General features: G+C 35.6%; 1 protein-coding gene across 1 annotated transcript in view; it reads right to left on the bottom strand.

Moving 5' to 3' along the window:
- LOC123536577 (ecdysone-induced protein 78C-like) overlaps positions 1 to 18,328 on the bottom strand; it is an 86,672-nt gene that overhangs the window by 48,227 nt on the left and 20,117 nt on the right. Inside the window, exon 2 of the mRNA XM_053528691.1 lies at positions 16,530 to 16,655. Within this exon, the coding sequence (XP_053384666.1) occupies positions 16,530 to 16,655 (126 nt within the window). The remainder of the gene's footprint in view (positions 1 to 16,529; positions 16,656 to 18,328) is intronic.

Below are 18,328 nucleotides of genomic sequence, written 5' to 3'. Positions count from 1 at the left end.
GGCATAAAATATAAAACAAAAAAATAGAAAATTTCTTTTTAAGAAACAACATCAAAATTTTGAGAGTAAAGTCCAATGCATGGAAAATATCAATTAGGACACGCAAAAAAGATGCCCTACGGCGTCTTAAAAATTTTATTTCACATGTTTCTGTTATAGGGCTTTTTGAGAGTAAATCAAATACCCTGTTCTTTCAATCGGGTTTTGCAAGTGTAAAGTGTTTTTTTGTAATTCCCAAAACATTCTTACTATCTACTTCAAGGTATAAGGGAAGGCAAGTGTACCTGAAAAACCATGGGACATATCAAAAAATTTTGGTAGGCACGCGCACCAAGCCCGTCGCAGGAAATTTTTAAAAGTAAAACCCAGAAAATGTTTCTTAAAATTTACAGGACAAGAAAAGCAAAAGGGACAAGTAAAATCCGAATCCAGGAAAAACTGAAAGTATAAACAAATAAAATTTGTACTTAAATTCACCAAAAACATTCTTAAAGGGGAAAAAATAGAGCACCTGTACTTTCAGTCAACCGGGGAAAATTTTAAAAATAATTTTTAAGGGAACCCTGTGAAATTAAAATTTACAGGGCAAAAAAACTAGAGCACATGTACTTTCAGTCAAGGAAATTCTAAAAGTAAATCTTAAAAATTTATTTAAAAAAAAGGAAAATTCTTAAGAAAAGCTAGAGGGAAAACCCGTAAAAGCAGTCACAGGAAAATTTTAAAAGTAAAATCTAGTACATGTGTAATTTTAAAATTTAAAAGGACCCAAAAAAAGCAAAAGCACATTTTTCCCCAGTACCAGAAATTCTAAAGGTTAAAAATTTTAGTTAAATTGGTTTTACTTAAAAATTTTAAAGAGGAATTCCTAAGGAAAAGGGAAAGAAGCAAAAGTAATTGAATCACCCAGGAAATTTTTAAAAGTAAAAACTAAACAAAGTGTACTTTAATTCACAGGGCAAGAAAAGCTAAAAGCACCTGTACTTGCAGTCCCCAAGGGAAAAAATAAAAAGTATATCTAAACATGTGAAAATTAAAAAAACACAGGAACAAGAAAAGCTAAAAGCACCTGTAAATTGCAGTCACAGGAAAAACCAAAAAAAATATTTTAGAACAAATTTTACCCTTTAAAAAAACCCGGACCCAAAAAAAGCTAAGAGCACCCGTTTTTCAGGCACAGGAAAATTTTAAAATATAAACTAAACAAGGGGTACCAAAAATTCACAGGAAAAAGAAAACTAAAAGCACCTGTACCCTTTCGTCCCAGTAAAATTCTAAAAGTAAACTTATTTCATGTGTACTTAAATTCACAGGACAAAAAAAGCCAAAAGCCAACATTTACTTGGCAGTTTACAAAGGGAAAACCCAAAATAAAATCTTTTACATGTGTACTTAAATTACAGGAAAAAGAAAAACTAGAGCACATGTACTCGCAGTACCAGAAATTCAAAAGTATATCTAGGGACATTGTACTTTAAAATTCCCCAGGACAAGAAAAACTAAGCACATTTACTCCCCAGTACCAGGAAAAATTTTAAAAGTTTATCTAACATGTGTACTTTTAAAATTTACCCGGACAAAAAAAGCTAGAGCACATGTACCGAAATAAACCAAAAAATTCTAAAAGTAATCTAGAAAAATGGGGTTTTCTTAAAAATTTCCAGGGCAAGAAAAGCTAAGCACATGTACTTGCATCACAGGGAAATTTTTAAAAGAAAATCTAAACATGTGAAATTTTAAAAATTTACAGGGCATTCAAAAGAAAAACTAGACACCTGGGACTTGCAGTCACAGGAAATTCAAAAGTATATCTAGAACATATGTACTTGAAAACACAGGAAATTTTAAAAGAAAAACAAAAGCACCTGTACTTTTTCAAAACACAGGGAAAATCAAAAGTATATCAAATACATGTTACTTAAATTCACAGGACATTCTAAAGGAAAAGCAGAGCACCCCGTACTCACAGAACCAAAGGGAAAATTCCAAAAATATATCTATTTCATGTGTCCCTTAAAAATTTACAAAGGGCCCTTTTTAAGGAAAACCCAAGGGGCCCCGCTTGCAGTCACAGGGAAAAACTAAAAAGTATATCTAGAACAGGGGTAAATTGAATTCACAGGGGCATTTTAAAAGAAAAGCTAAGGGACCGTAAATTTCATCACAAAGGGAAATTTTAAAAAATTTTAAACTAGTACAATTTTGGTTTCTTGAATTCACCCCGGGGCAAGAAAAGCTAAGCAAACCCGTACTTGAGTCACAGGAAAAATTTTAAAAAATATAAACAAAACATGTGGTACTTTTAAAATTCAAACAAGGACCAAAAAAAAAAGGGGTAGGAAAAAAACACAAGTAACTTGGGAGGGCCCCAGGAAAATTTTAAAAATTTTATCAGAACCCTTTGTACTTTAAAATTTACAGGACAAATTTTAAAAAAAAAAAGCTAGAGCACCTGTACTTTCATCACAAAGGGAAAATTCCCAAAAAATATATCTTTGTACATTTTACTAAATTCACAGGGCAAGAAAAGCTAGGCACCCGGGAATTGCAGCCCCAGGAATTTTTAAAAGTATATCTAGTACATGTGTACTTAATTCCCCAGGACAAAAGAAAAGCAGGGGCACAGTAAACTTTCATCCCATAAAAAAATAAAAAATTAAAACTAGAACATGTGTACGTTAAAAAAATTTACAGGGGCCAAAAAAAAGCTGAACACCTGTACTTTTCAGTTCACAGGGAAAAATTTTAAAATATAAACTAGTACATGTGTAAATTAAATTTACAGGACAAGAAAAGCTGAGCAAAGTACTTGCAAATCCCCAGGGAAATTTTAAAAGTATATCTAGTACATGTGTACTTAAATTCACAGGACATTCTAAAAGAAAAGCTAGAGCACCTGTACTTGCAGTCACAGGAAATTCTAAAAGTATATCTAGTACATGTGTACTTAAATTCACAGGACAAGAAAAGCTAGAGCACATGTACTTGCAGTCACAGGAAATTCTAAAAGTATAACAAAAACATTTTAATTAAATTCACAGGAAAATTCAAAAGAAAAAACTAGAGCACCTGTAAATTGGGAGTCAAAAGGAAATTTTTAAAAGTAAACTTTAAAAATGTTCTTTAAAATTTAAAAGGACATTCTAAAAGAAAAAACAAAGCACCTGTTTCTCGCAGTACCAAAAGGGAAAATTTTAAAAGAAAAGGAAGAACGCCCCGACCCTCACGCAACAACACCCCAAAAAATTTTTTTAAAATTTTTCAAAAAATATATTTATTTTAAAAAAATTTAAAAAATTTTTTAAAAACTTACGGGTTTTCAAATTTTTTTATTTCCCTATTTTTTTTGAAAAAAAAACCGTTTTTAAAAACATTTGAATTTTTAAAAGCGGCGGAAAAGTGCTCCAAACTTTTAAAAAAACACGTAAGTTTTTCGTTCATAATTAATCCATTTTTTAACAAAAAAATATTTTTAAAAATTATCAAAAAAATTGGGTTTGTTTTATATTCTTTCCCTTTAATTTAAAAAAAATTTCTGATTTTCATTTTGTTTTAAAAAAATTTTAAGCCCTTTTGGGAAAAAAATCACTTTTAAAAAGAAAAACAAAGGACGCTCGGCGGGTGCCCCCCCCGAAATTTTCTTTTCAAATTTAAAAAAAGAAATTTCAACAATTTGTATACAAACACGAAACTCTCCTATATCTAACCCTGGGTACTTAAATTTCACAGGGCATTCTAAAGGAAAAAACTGGGGTGCATGTGTATTTGAATCCCTGGGGAAATTTTTTAAAAATAAAATCTAGTGCCCAAATATGCTTAAATTCCCCGAAAACCAAAAAGAAAAATTTAGAGCAACTGCAGTCACAGGGTAATTTTAAAAAGGGATACCCCAGTGCAGGGACTTAAATTCACAGGACATTCTAAAAAGAAAAGCTAGAGCACAAAAACTTTTTCAGTACCGGAAATTCCCAAAAATAAATCTAGCATAAGTGCAAAACCACTTGCCCACTGGGAATGAAAACATAATATGCTCAAATTTTAACCGTGGTTTAAATTTAAATTCCCTAATTATAAATAAATTGACAAAACAAAAAATTTCCAAGTTTTTACTAACTTTGGTGAAGTCCCGGGGTTTTCCTTTCGAGAGTTATGCCCCAGATTTTTAATCAAAACTGGGTTTGCTGAACAAATGAGGTTAAAAAAAGAAAAGGTTCAACAATCAAAAAAACAACCCAAAAGCTGTCTCCCATAGGAGAACTGCCCCCGAAGGCACTTTGAATGAATAGTTAGGGTGATGTTAGAGTTTTTGGGACCTTGGGCCTACAGACCTGGGTCTTGCGCGCGACACGTCGTCTTAAAAATGTGCCACACATTCATGCATATTTAATTTTTAAAAAACCAGCAAGAAAAGACAAAGATAAGGCCGACACGCCCATCATTGCACTAACCCTGAAAAAAATGACCTTTAAAAGTCTAAATGTGAAACCTTTAAATTTGGGGGAGGACCTGGGGCTTGGGGGCGACACTCGTCTTAAATGTGGTACAAAAATTTATGCCCCAAAAATTTTAAAAACCATGCATGAAAAGACCAAAAAATAGGACCGGACACGCCCATCAATGCACTATCATGAAATATTAAACCCTTTTAAAGTCTAAGGGTGACCTGAAACCTTGGGGCTACGGAAAAATGGTCTTGCCGCCCACACGTCGCTTACTGTGCCCCACATTTAAACATAGTTACTTGAAAAACCATCCATGGATGACAAGAAAATGGACCGGAAAAGCCCAAAAAGCACCCCAGAAAAATGACCTTTTTTGTCTAAGTGTGACCTTGACCTTTTAGCTACAGACCTTTGGGCTTTCGCCCCGACACGTCGTCTTAAATGGGTAACACACATGCCAATTAAATTTGAAAATCCATCCCCTGGTTGACAATTGATAAGGGAAACCCACACGAAACGGTTAAAAAACTATATTGGGCCCCCTTCGGGGGGATAAAGACAGCAACACTTAATTTTGGTGGCAAAAACTAAAATCAAAGACATTTCCCAAAAAGGGTTTAAAAATTTCAAAACCAAAAACAACAGCTGCTAAATGTGTACTTACAGGTTTTTTTAAAAAACAGGGTTCTTTAAACAATTTAAACATTTTTAAGAACCAACAACAACAGGTTTTAAATGTGTACCCTTTTTAAAGTCCCAAGACATTCCTATAGATTAAAAATTTTAAGAACCCCAACCCAAAAACGGCGTCAAAATTTTGTACTAACAGTCAAAAACATTCCCAATGAAAAAAACATTTCAAGAAAACCCAAAAACAACACTGTCTAAATGTGTACTTTCAAATCACAAAACAATTTCCCATCGAAAAACATTTTTAAGAACCCAAAAACAACAGCTATCAAAAGTGGGACTTAAAAAAGGGCGCGAGACATTCCAAAAATTAAAAATTTTCAAGAAACCCAAAGGGCAACGGCTGTCTAAATGTGTACTTAAGTCACGAGACATTCCCTATAAAAAACAATTTTAAGAACCAACCCACAACGGCGTCTAAAAAGTGTATTTACAAATCATGGACATTCCTTTTAGATAAGCTTTTTAAAAAACCCAAAAAACGGCTTTCAAAAAGTGTAAATTTCAGTCACGAGACCCCTATAGATAACCCTTTTAAGAACCAACGACCCAAAAGCCCGGGCTAAATGTTAAATTACATCACGAGACATTCCCAAAGGCGGGGAAACCATTTCTTTTAAGCGACAATTTCGGGGAGCGATTTCGTTCGTCTAAACCAAACATTTTTTTATCCCTTTTAAAAACGATACTCAAACTTCTTTTGAAAAATGCGGGGCCCAAAAAACCCCGCACAAAAAAATTGAGTAATACAAAATAATTGCACAATAAAACCTATGTGTTTTGGCCCTAAAATTTAAAAAAATTTTTTGGGTTTGGGGAGTGCCCGACCCAGATTTTTAGGAGGGGGTGGTAGGTGGGAATTTTTTTTTTTTTTTTTTTTTTTTGTAAAGTCAATGTACACAAATTTTTTTCAGCAGACTTTTAAACAAAACCCTGAATTTCAGAGAGTAAAAAATAAACATGGCAGACAAATTCTACAAAGGAATTTCACAGAGCCCCAAACCTTGGGATGGAGAAAATTTATTAAAAACCCGATCTTTCTTTTTTTAATAATTTTAAACAAAACTGAAATGAATGAAGAACTTTTTGGGTATAGACCCAAGGAAAGCCCAACCCAATTGAAAAAGGACACTCTGAACCCTTTATTCCTTAAAAAACCTTTACAGGACAGTTTTTCTGACTTCATGCAGAGGGTGTCCCCGACCCTTAGTGTATAAAAAAATGGCCCTTTTTTTCGCCCTTTTGGTCTAAATTTTGAGTACTCAAATGTCAGCAAAACGGATACAGAAAAAAACAAAGGTTTTTAAAAAGACCCCACTTTGGCCTAACTTTTCCAAAACCCGTTTTTTGGGGGGATGGGGGTGCGGGGAAAGGTAGGGAAAGAAAAAAATTTTTTTTGCCATCCCCCCCGGAAATGGGTTTAAAAAAATTAATGAAATTGGGCCTCGTTACCCTCTTTACAGGAATAAAATACCGGGCCCCATTAAAAGTTTTTTGACAGACGAATTTTGGCCTCTATTACTTCTTTTGACATAAAAAGAAAAGGCGGCCCCATTCCCAAATTTTATTAATGAAAAATGGCATTTTTTTTCCCCTTTTTTGTTGAAAAGAAATGAAATGGGCCCTTTTGTTTTTCATCTTTGGAGGAATAAAAATTAATATGGCATCTGATAAAATCTTTTGATAGGGAAAAAAATGATGGGCCCGTGTTTTATCTTTGTTAGGAAAAAAATTGGGGAACTGTTACTTTTTTTTTCTAAAATTTCTTTCCCACTGATATTATTTATCTGGACACAGGAATGTTTGTGGGAAATGATTTAAACCACAAATTCCCCCTCCAAAATTTGGCGGTAAGGGGTTTTAGAAGATCCCAATTCCAGAAAAAATTTTTTAAATAAAGGGTTGAAAATGGTGGGGGTTTTGATAAAAGTTCCCAAATTTTTTTAACTAAAGGGAACTTCTCGGGGACTTGGGGGAAAAAAAAAAAAAGGGGGGGAGCAGCAATAGGCCCCCCCAACCCCTTTAACCCCCCAAAACCCCTTTTAAAACAGGGCTGTGTAGAAAGGGGAATTTTGACCAGCTGTGGGGGCCCTTTTCAAAGCTTAATTTTAAACCCATTTTAGGGGAAAAATTTTGGGGTTTAGAACTGAAAGGCTTCACTTTTAAACACAAGCTGAAGTAAAAGGGCCAAAATTAAAGATTTAGTTCCTTTAATTTAAAGGAAAAAAGAAAAGAAGTTCGCCCGCCCCTTAAATTGCAAAAACCATAAAAACATCTCAGTCCTTTTATAGGTAAACACAAATTTTACTTGAGAATTAGGGCAAATTACATCACACCCATCACCAAAATTTAGCTGTTTAAACTGCTTCCTTTTAACTTACATCAAAGGCCAAAAGGGGCCGGGTTCCCCTCCTTTTCCCTTTTAACTTTGCCGAAAGGCCAGGTATTTTTTTAAGATGTTTTTAAAGGGAATTTTGTCACCTAAATTTTCGGATAAAACTGGGGTTTAAAAAATTAAATCATGTTTGCAAGGAAAGGAAAATTAAAGGGTTTACAAAAAAAAAATTTGAGGTATTTGGGGGTTTTTTTACGTGTTCGAACAAGGTCTCAATTAATACATAAAAAAGTGAATGGTTTTTTAATTTAAGTTGCGGATTATTCTGGACATGATCAAAAATTTAATGTCTTTTTAAATTTTTAAACTTTTAAATTTGAAACTAATCAACCCGAAAATCAAAAAAATGTTTTAGACCCCTGCAAGTTGAAATACTCATTGGTCAGGTCCTGCATTGTGTCAAAACACATTGTTTAATTTAAAAAAATGAGTAGGGATTTAAAGGGGAACCGACACAGACAGGGCTAAACGGCCCAAACAATTTTTTTATTGGGGAAAAAAGTTTAACAAATATACATAGGTAACCAAATTCCCTGTGGGAAAAAACTAATTTTAAAAATGGCTGAGCGACAATCCATCGGGTCGGAACTTGTGAAAAATCCAAAAACGTGCGAAGACGGGAATATGGGCCGTACACTAAAAGTTGAATGATCTGCTGTATATCAAAATACGAAAAGGAAAAACCCCTGCTGAAAATGCTTTTTTCATCAAAAATATCCCAAACCCTTATAAAAAAAAATGCCCCCCCGAAATGCCTAAAAAATTTTTTTGGGTTTTGGGACATTTTGATGGGGCGGGCGAGCAAATGGCCCAAACAAAAAATTTTTAATTTGGCCTTACCACTTTTAAATTTTAAAAAAGAGGGCTTTAAAGGGGGCCCTAAGTTACTTTACCTTGACTTTTTTGACCTTTAATATACTGTGAAATCATTAACATTTTGGGGGACTAATTTCGTGGAAATTTTTTGGTTTAAATCAATCCACGGAAATTTTTAACCCCAAAAAAGAAGTAAAAAAATTCCCCATTCAAAATTAAACAAAAGTTGAAATCCACCCAATTTTTATTTCCCCCCAAATTGGGCCCTTTTGACCAAAACCACGAAATTTCATGCCCACCAAATTAAATGATTTTACAGTATGTAAGACACACTAAATAATGAATGGCAACAACTGTGTTTAGTATACACTAATGGCCCTAGTCGCCCCCTAAAAGAGGCCAAGTGCCACCATTAGACAAATTAAGAGAGGATCTTAGAACAATACCACAGACTATGATTAATGAAGATCCACGAAGCAGTTCATATTAAGAAGTAAATTAATGGGTTTTCTATCTTTAGCTCCAGCAACACCTAAAAGGGGCCAAGCAACTGGCATTCTGGAGAGGACCTTACAATAAGGCTACAAAGCAAGTTTTGAACCATTAAGCATTGCATGAGAAGAAGTTGTTTACTGGTATTTCTATTTTTAGCTCAAGTGGCCCTAAAAAGGGCCAATCACCCCCTTTAGGAAATATTGGGAGAGGACCTTATTATGATGCAACAGACCAAGTTTGCTGAAAATTGATCTAGAAGTTGATGAGAAGAAGTCACTGAAAAGTATTTCTACTTTTACATATAAATGTCCCCATTTGAACAAGTATAGGTGAGGACCAACTAATAATGCTACAAAACAAAATCTGATGAAGATCTGTGAAGTATTGTATGAGAAGCTGTTTGACAGTTTTTTTCTCTCTATTTTTAGGTCTAGCAGTCCTGAAGAGGCTACACCAACTGAACAAGAGCTCCTAGAACAAGAAATGCCCCCATTGATGCATTCAGTAATTGCACAAGAAACAAAAATTATTTGCTCAATGTAAACAAAAGTTCTACTGTTCTGGTTCAATGTGACCTTGACCTTTGACCTACTGACCTCAAAATCAACAGGGGTCATCTGCTGGTCATGATCAACCTCACTACTAAGTTTCGTGATACTAGGCTCAAGCGTTCTCAAGTTATTGTCAAGAAAGGGTTTAACTGTTCCGGGTCAATGTGACCTTGCCCTTTGGCCTACTGACCTCAAAATCTAAAGGGGTCATGTACTGGTCATGACCAATCTCCCTATCAAGTTTCGTGATCCTAGGCCCAAGTGCTCTCAAGCAATCGTTTGGAAACTGTTTAACTGTTCCCGGTCACTGTACCCTTGACCTTTGACCTACTGACCTCAAAATCAATAGGGGTCATCTGCTGGTCATGATTAACCTCTCTAACAACTTTCATGATCCTTGGCCCACATGTTCTTCAGTTATTGTCCAGAAACCATTTAACTGTTCCTGGCCAATGTGACCTTGAACTTTGACCTAATGACCTCACAATCAATAGCGGTCATCTGCTCCCTATCAATTTTCCTGATCCTAGGCCCAAGCGTTCTTGAAATATCGTCCGAAACTGCTTTACTGTTCCTGGTCACTGTGACCTTGACCTTTGACCTACTGATCTCAAAATCAATAGGCAGATGACCAACCTCCCTATTAACTTTCACGATCCTATGCCCAAGCATTCTTGACTCATCATCCGGAAACTGTTTTACTGTTCCCTGTCACTGTGACCTTGATCTTTGACCTACTGACCTCAATAGGGGTCATCTGCTCGCCATGAACAACCTCCCTATCAATTTTCATGAGCCTATGTCCAAGCGTTCTTGAGTTATCATCCGGAACCGTTTAACTGTTCAGGGTCATTGTTACCTTGACCTTTGATATACTGATCTCCAAATCAATAGGGGTCATCTGCTGGTGATGACCAACCTCCCTATCAACTTTCACGATCCTAGGCCCATGCGTTCTTGAGTTATCATTCGGAAACGGATTGGTCTACATACCGACCAACACAGACCGACCAACCAACAGACCGACCGACATCTGCAAAACAATATACCCCTCCTTCTTCGAAGGGGGGCATAATAAATTAGAGAAATGACCTAATAATGAAGCTACAGATCTATCATTTGACCTAGTGACAACTTCATTAACTGCTTTCATACTTTACTCATATTTTATACAGACAATCATTCTAACATGATTTCATAAAGACTAATTAGAAAATGTTGCTTCTCAAATGTTGACAAGGTTTTTCTATGCTCAAATCTAGTGATCTAGTTTTTGACCTCAGGAAACCCAGCTTCAAACTTCACATAGAATTCACCAAGATATTCTGACAAGTATCTAATGGCAAGGAAGACAAGAGATCACAGAGTGATCTTGGCGCCCACCAATGTGCCATTTTTGAGTGTTCCAAATTTCAAGACTTACGGACTGGCTCAAGGTCAAATTTCATTTCCGTACACAACACTGTGCATGTGGTCCAAATTCAAAAGCTGTAGCTTAGGAAATGTGAAAGTAGGTCACTAGATCAATTTCAAGGATGAAATGTGAAAGTAGGTCACTAGGTCAAAATCAAGGTCAAATTACACTTCAGAACACAAATTTATGCATGTGGTCCAAATTTAAAGCCTGTACCTTCAAAAATGTGAAAGTAGGTCACTAGGTCAATGTCAAGGTCAAAGTTTGTTCGGTACACAATCCTATGCATGTGGTCTAAATTTGAAGCCTGTAGCTACAGAAATGTGAAAGTAGGTCACTAGGTCAATCTTAAGGTCAAAGTTCATTTCGGTACACAAAACTATGCAATTGGTCCAAATTTGAAGGCTGTAGCTCGAGAAATGTGAAAATAGGTCACTAGGTCAAAATCAAGGTCAAATTTTATTTCGGAACACAGAACTATGCATGTGTTCCAAATTTGAAGCCTGTACCTTCAAAAATGTGAAAGTAGGTCACTAGGTCAATGTAAAGGTCAAAGTTTGTTTCGGTACACAAAACTATGCATGTGGTCCAAATTTGAAGGCTGTAGCTTGAGAAATGTGAAAGTAGGTCAGTAGGTCAAAATCAAGGTCAAATTCCATTTCTGAACACGAAACTATGCATGTGGTCCAAATTTGAAGCCTGTACCTTCAAAAATGTGAAAGTAGGTCACTAGGTCAATGTCAAGGTCAAAGTTTTTTTCAGTGCACAAAACTATGCATGTGGTCCAAATTTGAAGGCTGTAGCTACAGAAATGTGAAAGTAGGTCACTAGGTCAAAATCAAGGTCAACTCATGTCAAGGTTCATCTTCCCACTCAAAACCATACATGTGGTCCAAATGTGAATGTTGTAGGTTATTGACAAGAAGATTTTAAAATCTTTTCCCTATATAAGTCTATATGAACCATGTGACCCCCCAGGGCGGGGCCATATTTGACCCTAAGGGGATAATTTGAACAAACTTGGTAGAGAACCACTAGATGATGCTACATTACAAATGCCAAAGCCCTAGGCTTTGTGGTTTGGGCAAGAAAATTTTCAAAGTTTTTCCCTATATAAGTCTATGTAAACCATGTGACCCCCGGGGCGGGGCCATATTTGACCCCAGGGGGGTAATTTGAACAGTCTTAGTAGAAGACCACTAGATGATGTCACAAACAAAATATCAAAGCCCTAGGCCCTGTGGTTTTGAACAAGAGGTTTTTCAAAGTTTTTCCCTATATAAGTCTATATAAACCATGTGACCCCTGGGGCGGGGCCATATTAGACCCCAGGGAAATAATTTGAATCATCTTGGTAGAGGACCACTAGATGATGCTTCATACCAAATATCAAAGCTCTAGGCTCTGTGGTTTGGACAAGAAGATTTTCAAAGTTTTTCCCTATATAAATCTATGTAAATTATAGAAATAAACAAAGGGCCATAACTCACTAAAAAATTGTTGAACCAGTCTGAATTTCAGGGGGACACAACTAGGGTACCAATACATCATTCTGACAAAGTTTGGTCAAAATCCCCCTAGTAGTTTCTGAGGAGATGCGACAACGAGAAATTGTTAACGGACAGAAGGACTGACGGAAGGACGGACGGAAGGACGACGGACCACGGAAGCAGAGTGATTTGAATAGCCCACCATCTGATGATGGTGGGCTAAAAATGTGGTCCCTTTAGTGCTAACTAGGTTTTTTAACCCTTACCCTGCTATATTTCTATAATGGACTGGTCCATCTTTCAATTTGGACAGTACCACTTATTACTCAAAGGGGTTTTCACTGAAAATTTACTGACTGAATAGCGAACAGTGCAGACCATGATCAGACTGCACGGATGTGCAGGCTGATCTTGGTTTGCACTGGTCGCAAAGGCAGAATCATCTGCCGCCAGCAGGCTAAGGGTTAATGCCTTTGACCTGGTGACATAGTTTCTGACATCAGGTAACCCATTTTCTACCATGACATAGATTTCAAAATGTCAAAGAATCAGACCAAGTCTGATGAAGATCAAGCTAAAAAGATGGCATCCGATGTGTTAAAAAGGTTTTTCTATGACCTTTTTAATGATCTCAGATAACCCATTTAAAACTGACACAGTGACTTAGTTTTTACTCTTCAAGCCAGAGCTAGATTTCTCTGAGACAAGCATTCTGACAAATTAATATGAAGATCAAGAAGAGAATATGGCAAGAAAACACAAAAGCTCACTTTGAAACAAATAAGTTTCTGTTAATTATAAAGACAAAAAAATGTTTTATTTCTGCATCTGCATGGCCAGTCAACTTTGCAGACACATTTTCATGCATAGCTCTAATTTGAAATATTAGTTTGACATGCCCCTGCATGATAAACTCATAAAGCCTAAAAACACTGTATCCAATGATTATAGCCCCGAAGGCAAACTGCGAAATGACTAAAACTTTATAAGGACATTAAGCCAAAGTAACTGCAATACATTCATGACACTATCAGAGGTGGTTTGTAATTAAAATTAATAGCCAGGGAAATCCTCTTGTAGGCCTATACACAAAATGGTGGGGGGCGGGAACTGGAAACAAGATGGCCATGAAAGCCCTATATCGCACACTAGGGTATCACCGCTCAAACAGATATAGCATGAAACATTTCAAAATTTGCCAAATTACTTTGAAACCTACAAGAAGCAGAAGATTTAGAAGAGGATCACCCAAGGACCATCACTGTGACATTATTTTGAAATAAAATAAGCAGTTTCAGAAGATTTCTACATAGACATGAAGGGAAATCAAGCCTCATCTCCAGGCTGTCATGCTTTTTAATGCAACAGAATGATTTGTAGCAACATAGAAGTGTGTCATCTATCGAACAATGATGTAAAATTATTTTCTGTGAATATTTTTGATTACCATGGCAACAAGAATTCAAAATGTAAGACCCAAATTTGGAGGAATCTGAAAGGGGACCATGATCCTCTTGAATTTGGCTGAAATCAGATTGAGATTGGTGATTTAGGACATATTTCTTTAACACTTAGTCTGCTAAGTTTCTAAAATTTCTAAAATGGACTGGTCCATCGTTCAATTTTGGCATTCATATTTCAAAGGGGTGTTCACTGAAAATTTACTGACTAAATAGCGAACAGTGTAGACCATACAGAGAACATATAGAGAAGTTTAAAGAACAGAGTGGACAATGGACAGAGAATGATCACAATAACTCATCCAGAGAACTATTACATCCATTTGCAAGCAAAATATGAAGACGTCAGTAAAAATAGGCATTAAGTTAATTTGGAGGTGTGTTTGGGGAATGGGGTAGGGAGTGCAGGAAGTGGATGAGAAATACTGAGGCATAATATCAAGAACTTAACAGAAAGTAAAACTGGCCTAGGATTAAGTCCAAAATAAACAAGAGGGCCATGATGTTCCTATATCACTTACATTATTATTATTATTACCAGTTTAGTGCCTTTCTTGAACACTAAATATATACAGGGAGGTAATGTATATGTGGGAGTTGAGGTGGGGGGTGGAGGAGTGGGTAGCGGTAGGGTAAGACACTGGGGAAATGACGTGATATGACAATATCAAACACGAAGATTTTTTTAAGAATACATAAATAAGGGGCAAAGTGACCACATCTCCTAGTGGCAATGCTTTTTGATGAAACAGAATAATTTGTACAATCTTTGTAAAGGGCTATCCAATAAGGATGGATAGACAGATGGCTGGACAGATATCAACATTCCATAAAATGTCTGTTGTATTTTTAAAATGTGCATATGAAAATTAAAATAGCCTTTAAAAAGCAATGACTTACATTTTATATTTAAGAAATGATATATCTCATTTAGTGCTTTGTCCCTAAATAAAATCATTGTTTGGAGTTCAGATGCGTAGGTGATATAATAATACGCATCTGAATGACAAATAATGTTTTATTCAAGAGCAAATCACTAAATGAGATATATTACTTCTATTCTAACACGTTACCAACAATTTTAAAGTAGATCCTTGACGACATTCAGTAAATATTTGCCAGTTTTCTGTTGGTTTCTTTTCCAGTGTGCTGCTATGACGTTTGACGGTATGACGTAATAATTGTGACTTCAGAGAAATGAATTGTTGTATAATAACACAGTCATACTTTTCAGCCTTCTTTGTTCATAGGAAAATGAATCAAATTGTGTTAGAATTGGGGTTATCTAATTTGATTTGTTCAGTTGGTTCAATTACTCTGAAATCTTGTTAGATGTTTCAATTCAATTCAATATAAATGTAATGAAAATGAGTGATGGTAGCTTCAACAACTGCTTAAATACAAGAGATCACAGAGTGATCTTGGCGCCCACCAATGTGCCATTTTTGTGTGTTCCAAATTTCAAGACTTATTGACTAGCTCAAGGTCAAATTTCATTTCCGTACACAACACTGTGCATGTGGTCTAAATTCGAAAGCTGTAGCTTGAGAAATGTGAAAGTAGGTCACTAGATCAATTTCAAGGACAAAGTTCTTTGTACACAAAACTATGCATGTGCATCAAGTTTGAAGACAGTAATTTGAGAAATTTGAAAGTAGGTCACTAGGTCAATCTTAAGGTCAAAGATTATTTCGGTACACAAAACTATGCAAGCGGTCCAAATTTTAAGGCTGTAGCTTGAGAAATGTGAAAGTAGGTCACTAGGTCAAAATCAAGGTCAAATTTCACTTCAGAACACAAATCTATGCATGTGGTCCAAATTTGAAGCCTGTACCTTCAAAAATGTGAAAGTAGGTCACCAGGTCAATGTCAAGGTCAAAGTTTATTTCAGTGCACAAAACTATGCATGTGGTCCAAATTTGAAGGCTGTAGAGACAGAAATGTGAAAGTAGGTCACTAGGTCAAAATAAAGGTCAACTCATGTCAAGGTTCATCTTGCCACTCAAAACCATACATGTGGTCCAAATCTGAATGTTGTAGGTTATTGACAAGAAGTTTTTAAAAGCTTTTCCCTATATAAGTCTATATGAACCATGTGACCCCCAGGGCGGGGCCATATTTGACCCTAGGGGGATAATTTTAATAAACTTGGTAGAGAACCACTAGACGATGCTACATTACAAATATCAAAGCCCTAGGCTTTGTGGTTTGGACAAGAAGATTTTCAAAGTTTTTCCCTATATAAGTCTATATAAACCATGTGACCCCCGGGGCGGGGCCATATCAGACCCCAGGGAAATAATTTGAATCATCTTGGTAGAGGACCAGTATATGATGCTTCATACCAAATATCAAAGCCCTAGGCTCTGTGGTTTTGGGCAAGAAGATTTTCAAAGTTTTTCCCTATATAAATCTATGTAAATTATAGAAATAAACAAAGGGCCATAACTTACTAAACAACTGTTGAACCAGTCTGATTTTCAGGGGGACACAACTAGGGTACCGATACATCATTCTGACAAAGTCTGGTCAAAATCCCCCTGGTAGTTTCTGAGGAGATGCGATAACGAGAAACTGTTAACGGAAGGACGGACGGACGACAGACCACGGACGCAGAGTGATTTGAATAGCCCACCATCTGATGATGGTGGGCTAAAAATAGCTCTCACTTTTCTTAGAACTGTCAAGCTTGAAATCAAGTCAGTAGGGTGCTTACACCACTTCACTTCTATGTATGAAAAAGCACAACAACAAAGATTTCATGGGGTAAATCTTGTTTATACCTTGCATCCTTCACAAGACGTCACACCATAATGATACCCTGATGCTCTGTCACCACACACTTTACACGGGACAAATGGTTGCTTCGGACTATTGGAATCGGCAGGCTGTATACTACTCTCCTCTGAAAGCAGAAAAAAATAATCATGTACAATTTCAACATATTAATATGCTACAGTAACTGGTTTTCGCCTGAAAGCTGACCGAGGGATTGCCAGGGTAATTCTGATCTGAAAATAAAAGTTAGATATTGGTAAAAATGCAATAAGAGTGTAAATTTTCTGCATTATTTCATAACTTTCACAATAGTTTACTACCTTCTGCACAATATTTTTGGTTACTTATGAATATGTTGCAAATATCTTATGCAATATAAGTTTTTACCACATAAGTCGCATTCAGAGTACTCACTTTTTAATATGGATTTTTGACAGAAATTATTTTTTGCCTAAAATGTGTGGGTTATATAAATATATTCTATGCAAGTTTCATCAATGTTGCCTCTAATGTGTTCACAAACCTTGACAATTTTCATTGAACTATAAGTAAAGTGTCATTACTCTGCTTTTACTGGAGCAATCCTGACTGACCAAGATATTGTGGCTATATTATATTTTACAGTTTCATTAAAGTTGCTCAAAGTTTGTGTAACAATGTGAAATAAGGCACTTTTAACTAATTCTTCCAGAGCCATGACACTCATGAACTGATGAGCATTCATGAACTGTTCACGAACTGTTCATGAACATTCCTGAACCATTCTTGAACAATGCGATGAATGTTCCTCAAAAAGTTTGTGAACTGTTCACGAACCAAAAGTTCATGAATTGTTCATGAAACTGTTCATGAAACTGTTCCTGAAAAAGTTCACCAACTGCCTGTGAACTTAAAGTTCAAGAATTATTCATGAACTGGTTCTTCAAAAATTTCACCTTTGGTGCATGATTTTAAGTTCACGAATTATAAGATCAGTAATCAAACAAGTGACTTCATTCAGAACTCCAGTGCAGTATTTGATTTTATTTCAATTATGCTGATGGTTCATGAACCTGAAGTTCATACACTGTTCATGAACTTCAAATTAATGAATTGATCAATCAAGTCTGAAATTCATAAAATTCATAAAACAGGATCCGTTTACTTGTAAAAGCTTCTAGTATTTACAGCTGAAGGCTAATACCAGAGTTACTGATAACATACATATGACTAGGAATGTTACTACATGTATTTTATGTTGTCTGCAATTTGTACAAAATTTTGATTAAACATTGGGGATAGCTAACAGAAGTTTCATCATTATTTGGCAATTTAGAAAATGTCACTGGAAAAGAATAATGGTGTACACTGATACTTGGTTGGTGAATTTATTGATGTCTTTCATTTCATACCAGAAATCCTTGAAATATTCATGAACTTGTTTAAGAATGAATCAAGATTTTTTTCATGAATGTCAATATACCTATAGAATTCAAGAAAAATTCTTGAAAAAAAATGATGAACATTTTATGAGCAGTTTAAGAATATTAAATTCTTAAAACATTCTTGATGTGTTCTTAAGAAAAAGTCATCTAAGATTCAATAAAAGTACTAAAAATTCAAAACCTTTTTCTAGTTCAGTACCAGTTCTTGAACCCAATAAGGAGTTTCTGAACTGTTCACTCATTAAACATAAAACTTAGGTTTTCCTTTTACAATAAATGAATAAGTTCATGAACTGTCCATGAATGTTCATGAACATTAAATTTATGTCACATGATCAGTTTCCATTATTTTGTTGCATGCTGGGAATTTTTTGCA

This window comes from Mercenaria mercenaria, chromosome 17 (assembly GCF_021730395.1).
Source record: "Mercenaria mercenaria strain notata chromosome 17, MADL_Memer_1, whole genome shotgun sequence".
Lineage (NCBI taxonomy): Eukaryota > Metazoa > Mollusca > Bivalvia > Venerida > Veneridae > Mercenaria > Mercenaria mercenaria.
The sequence above is the reverse complement of the archived record's forward strand: the minus strand, read 5'-3'. Positions and strand labels throughout refer to the sequence as shown.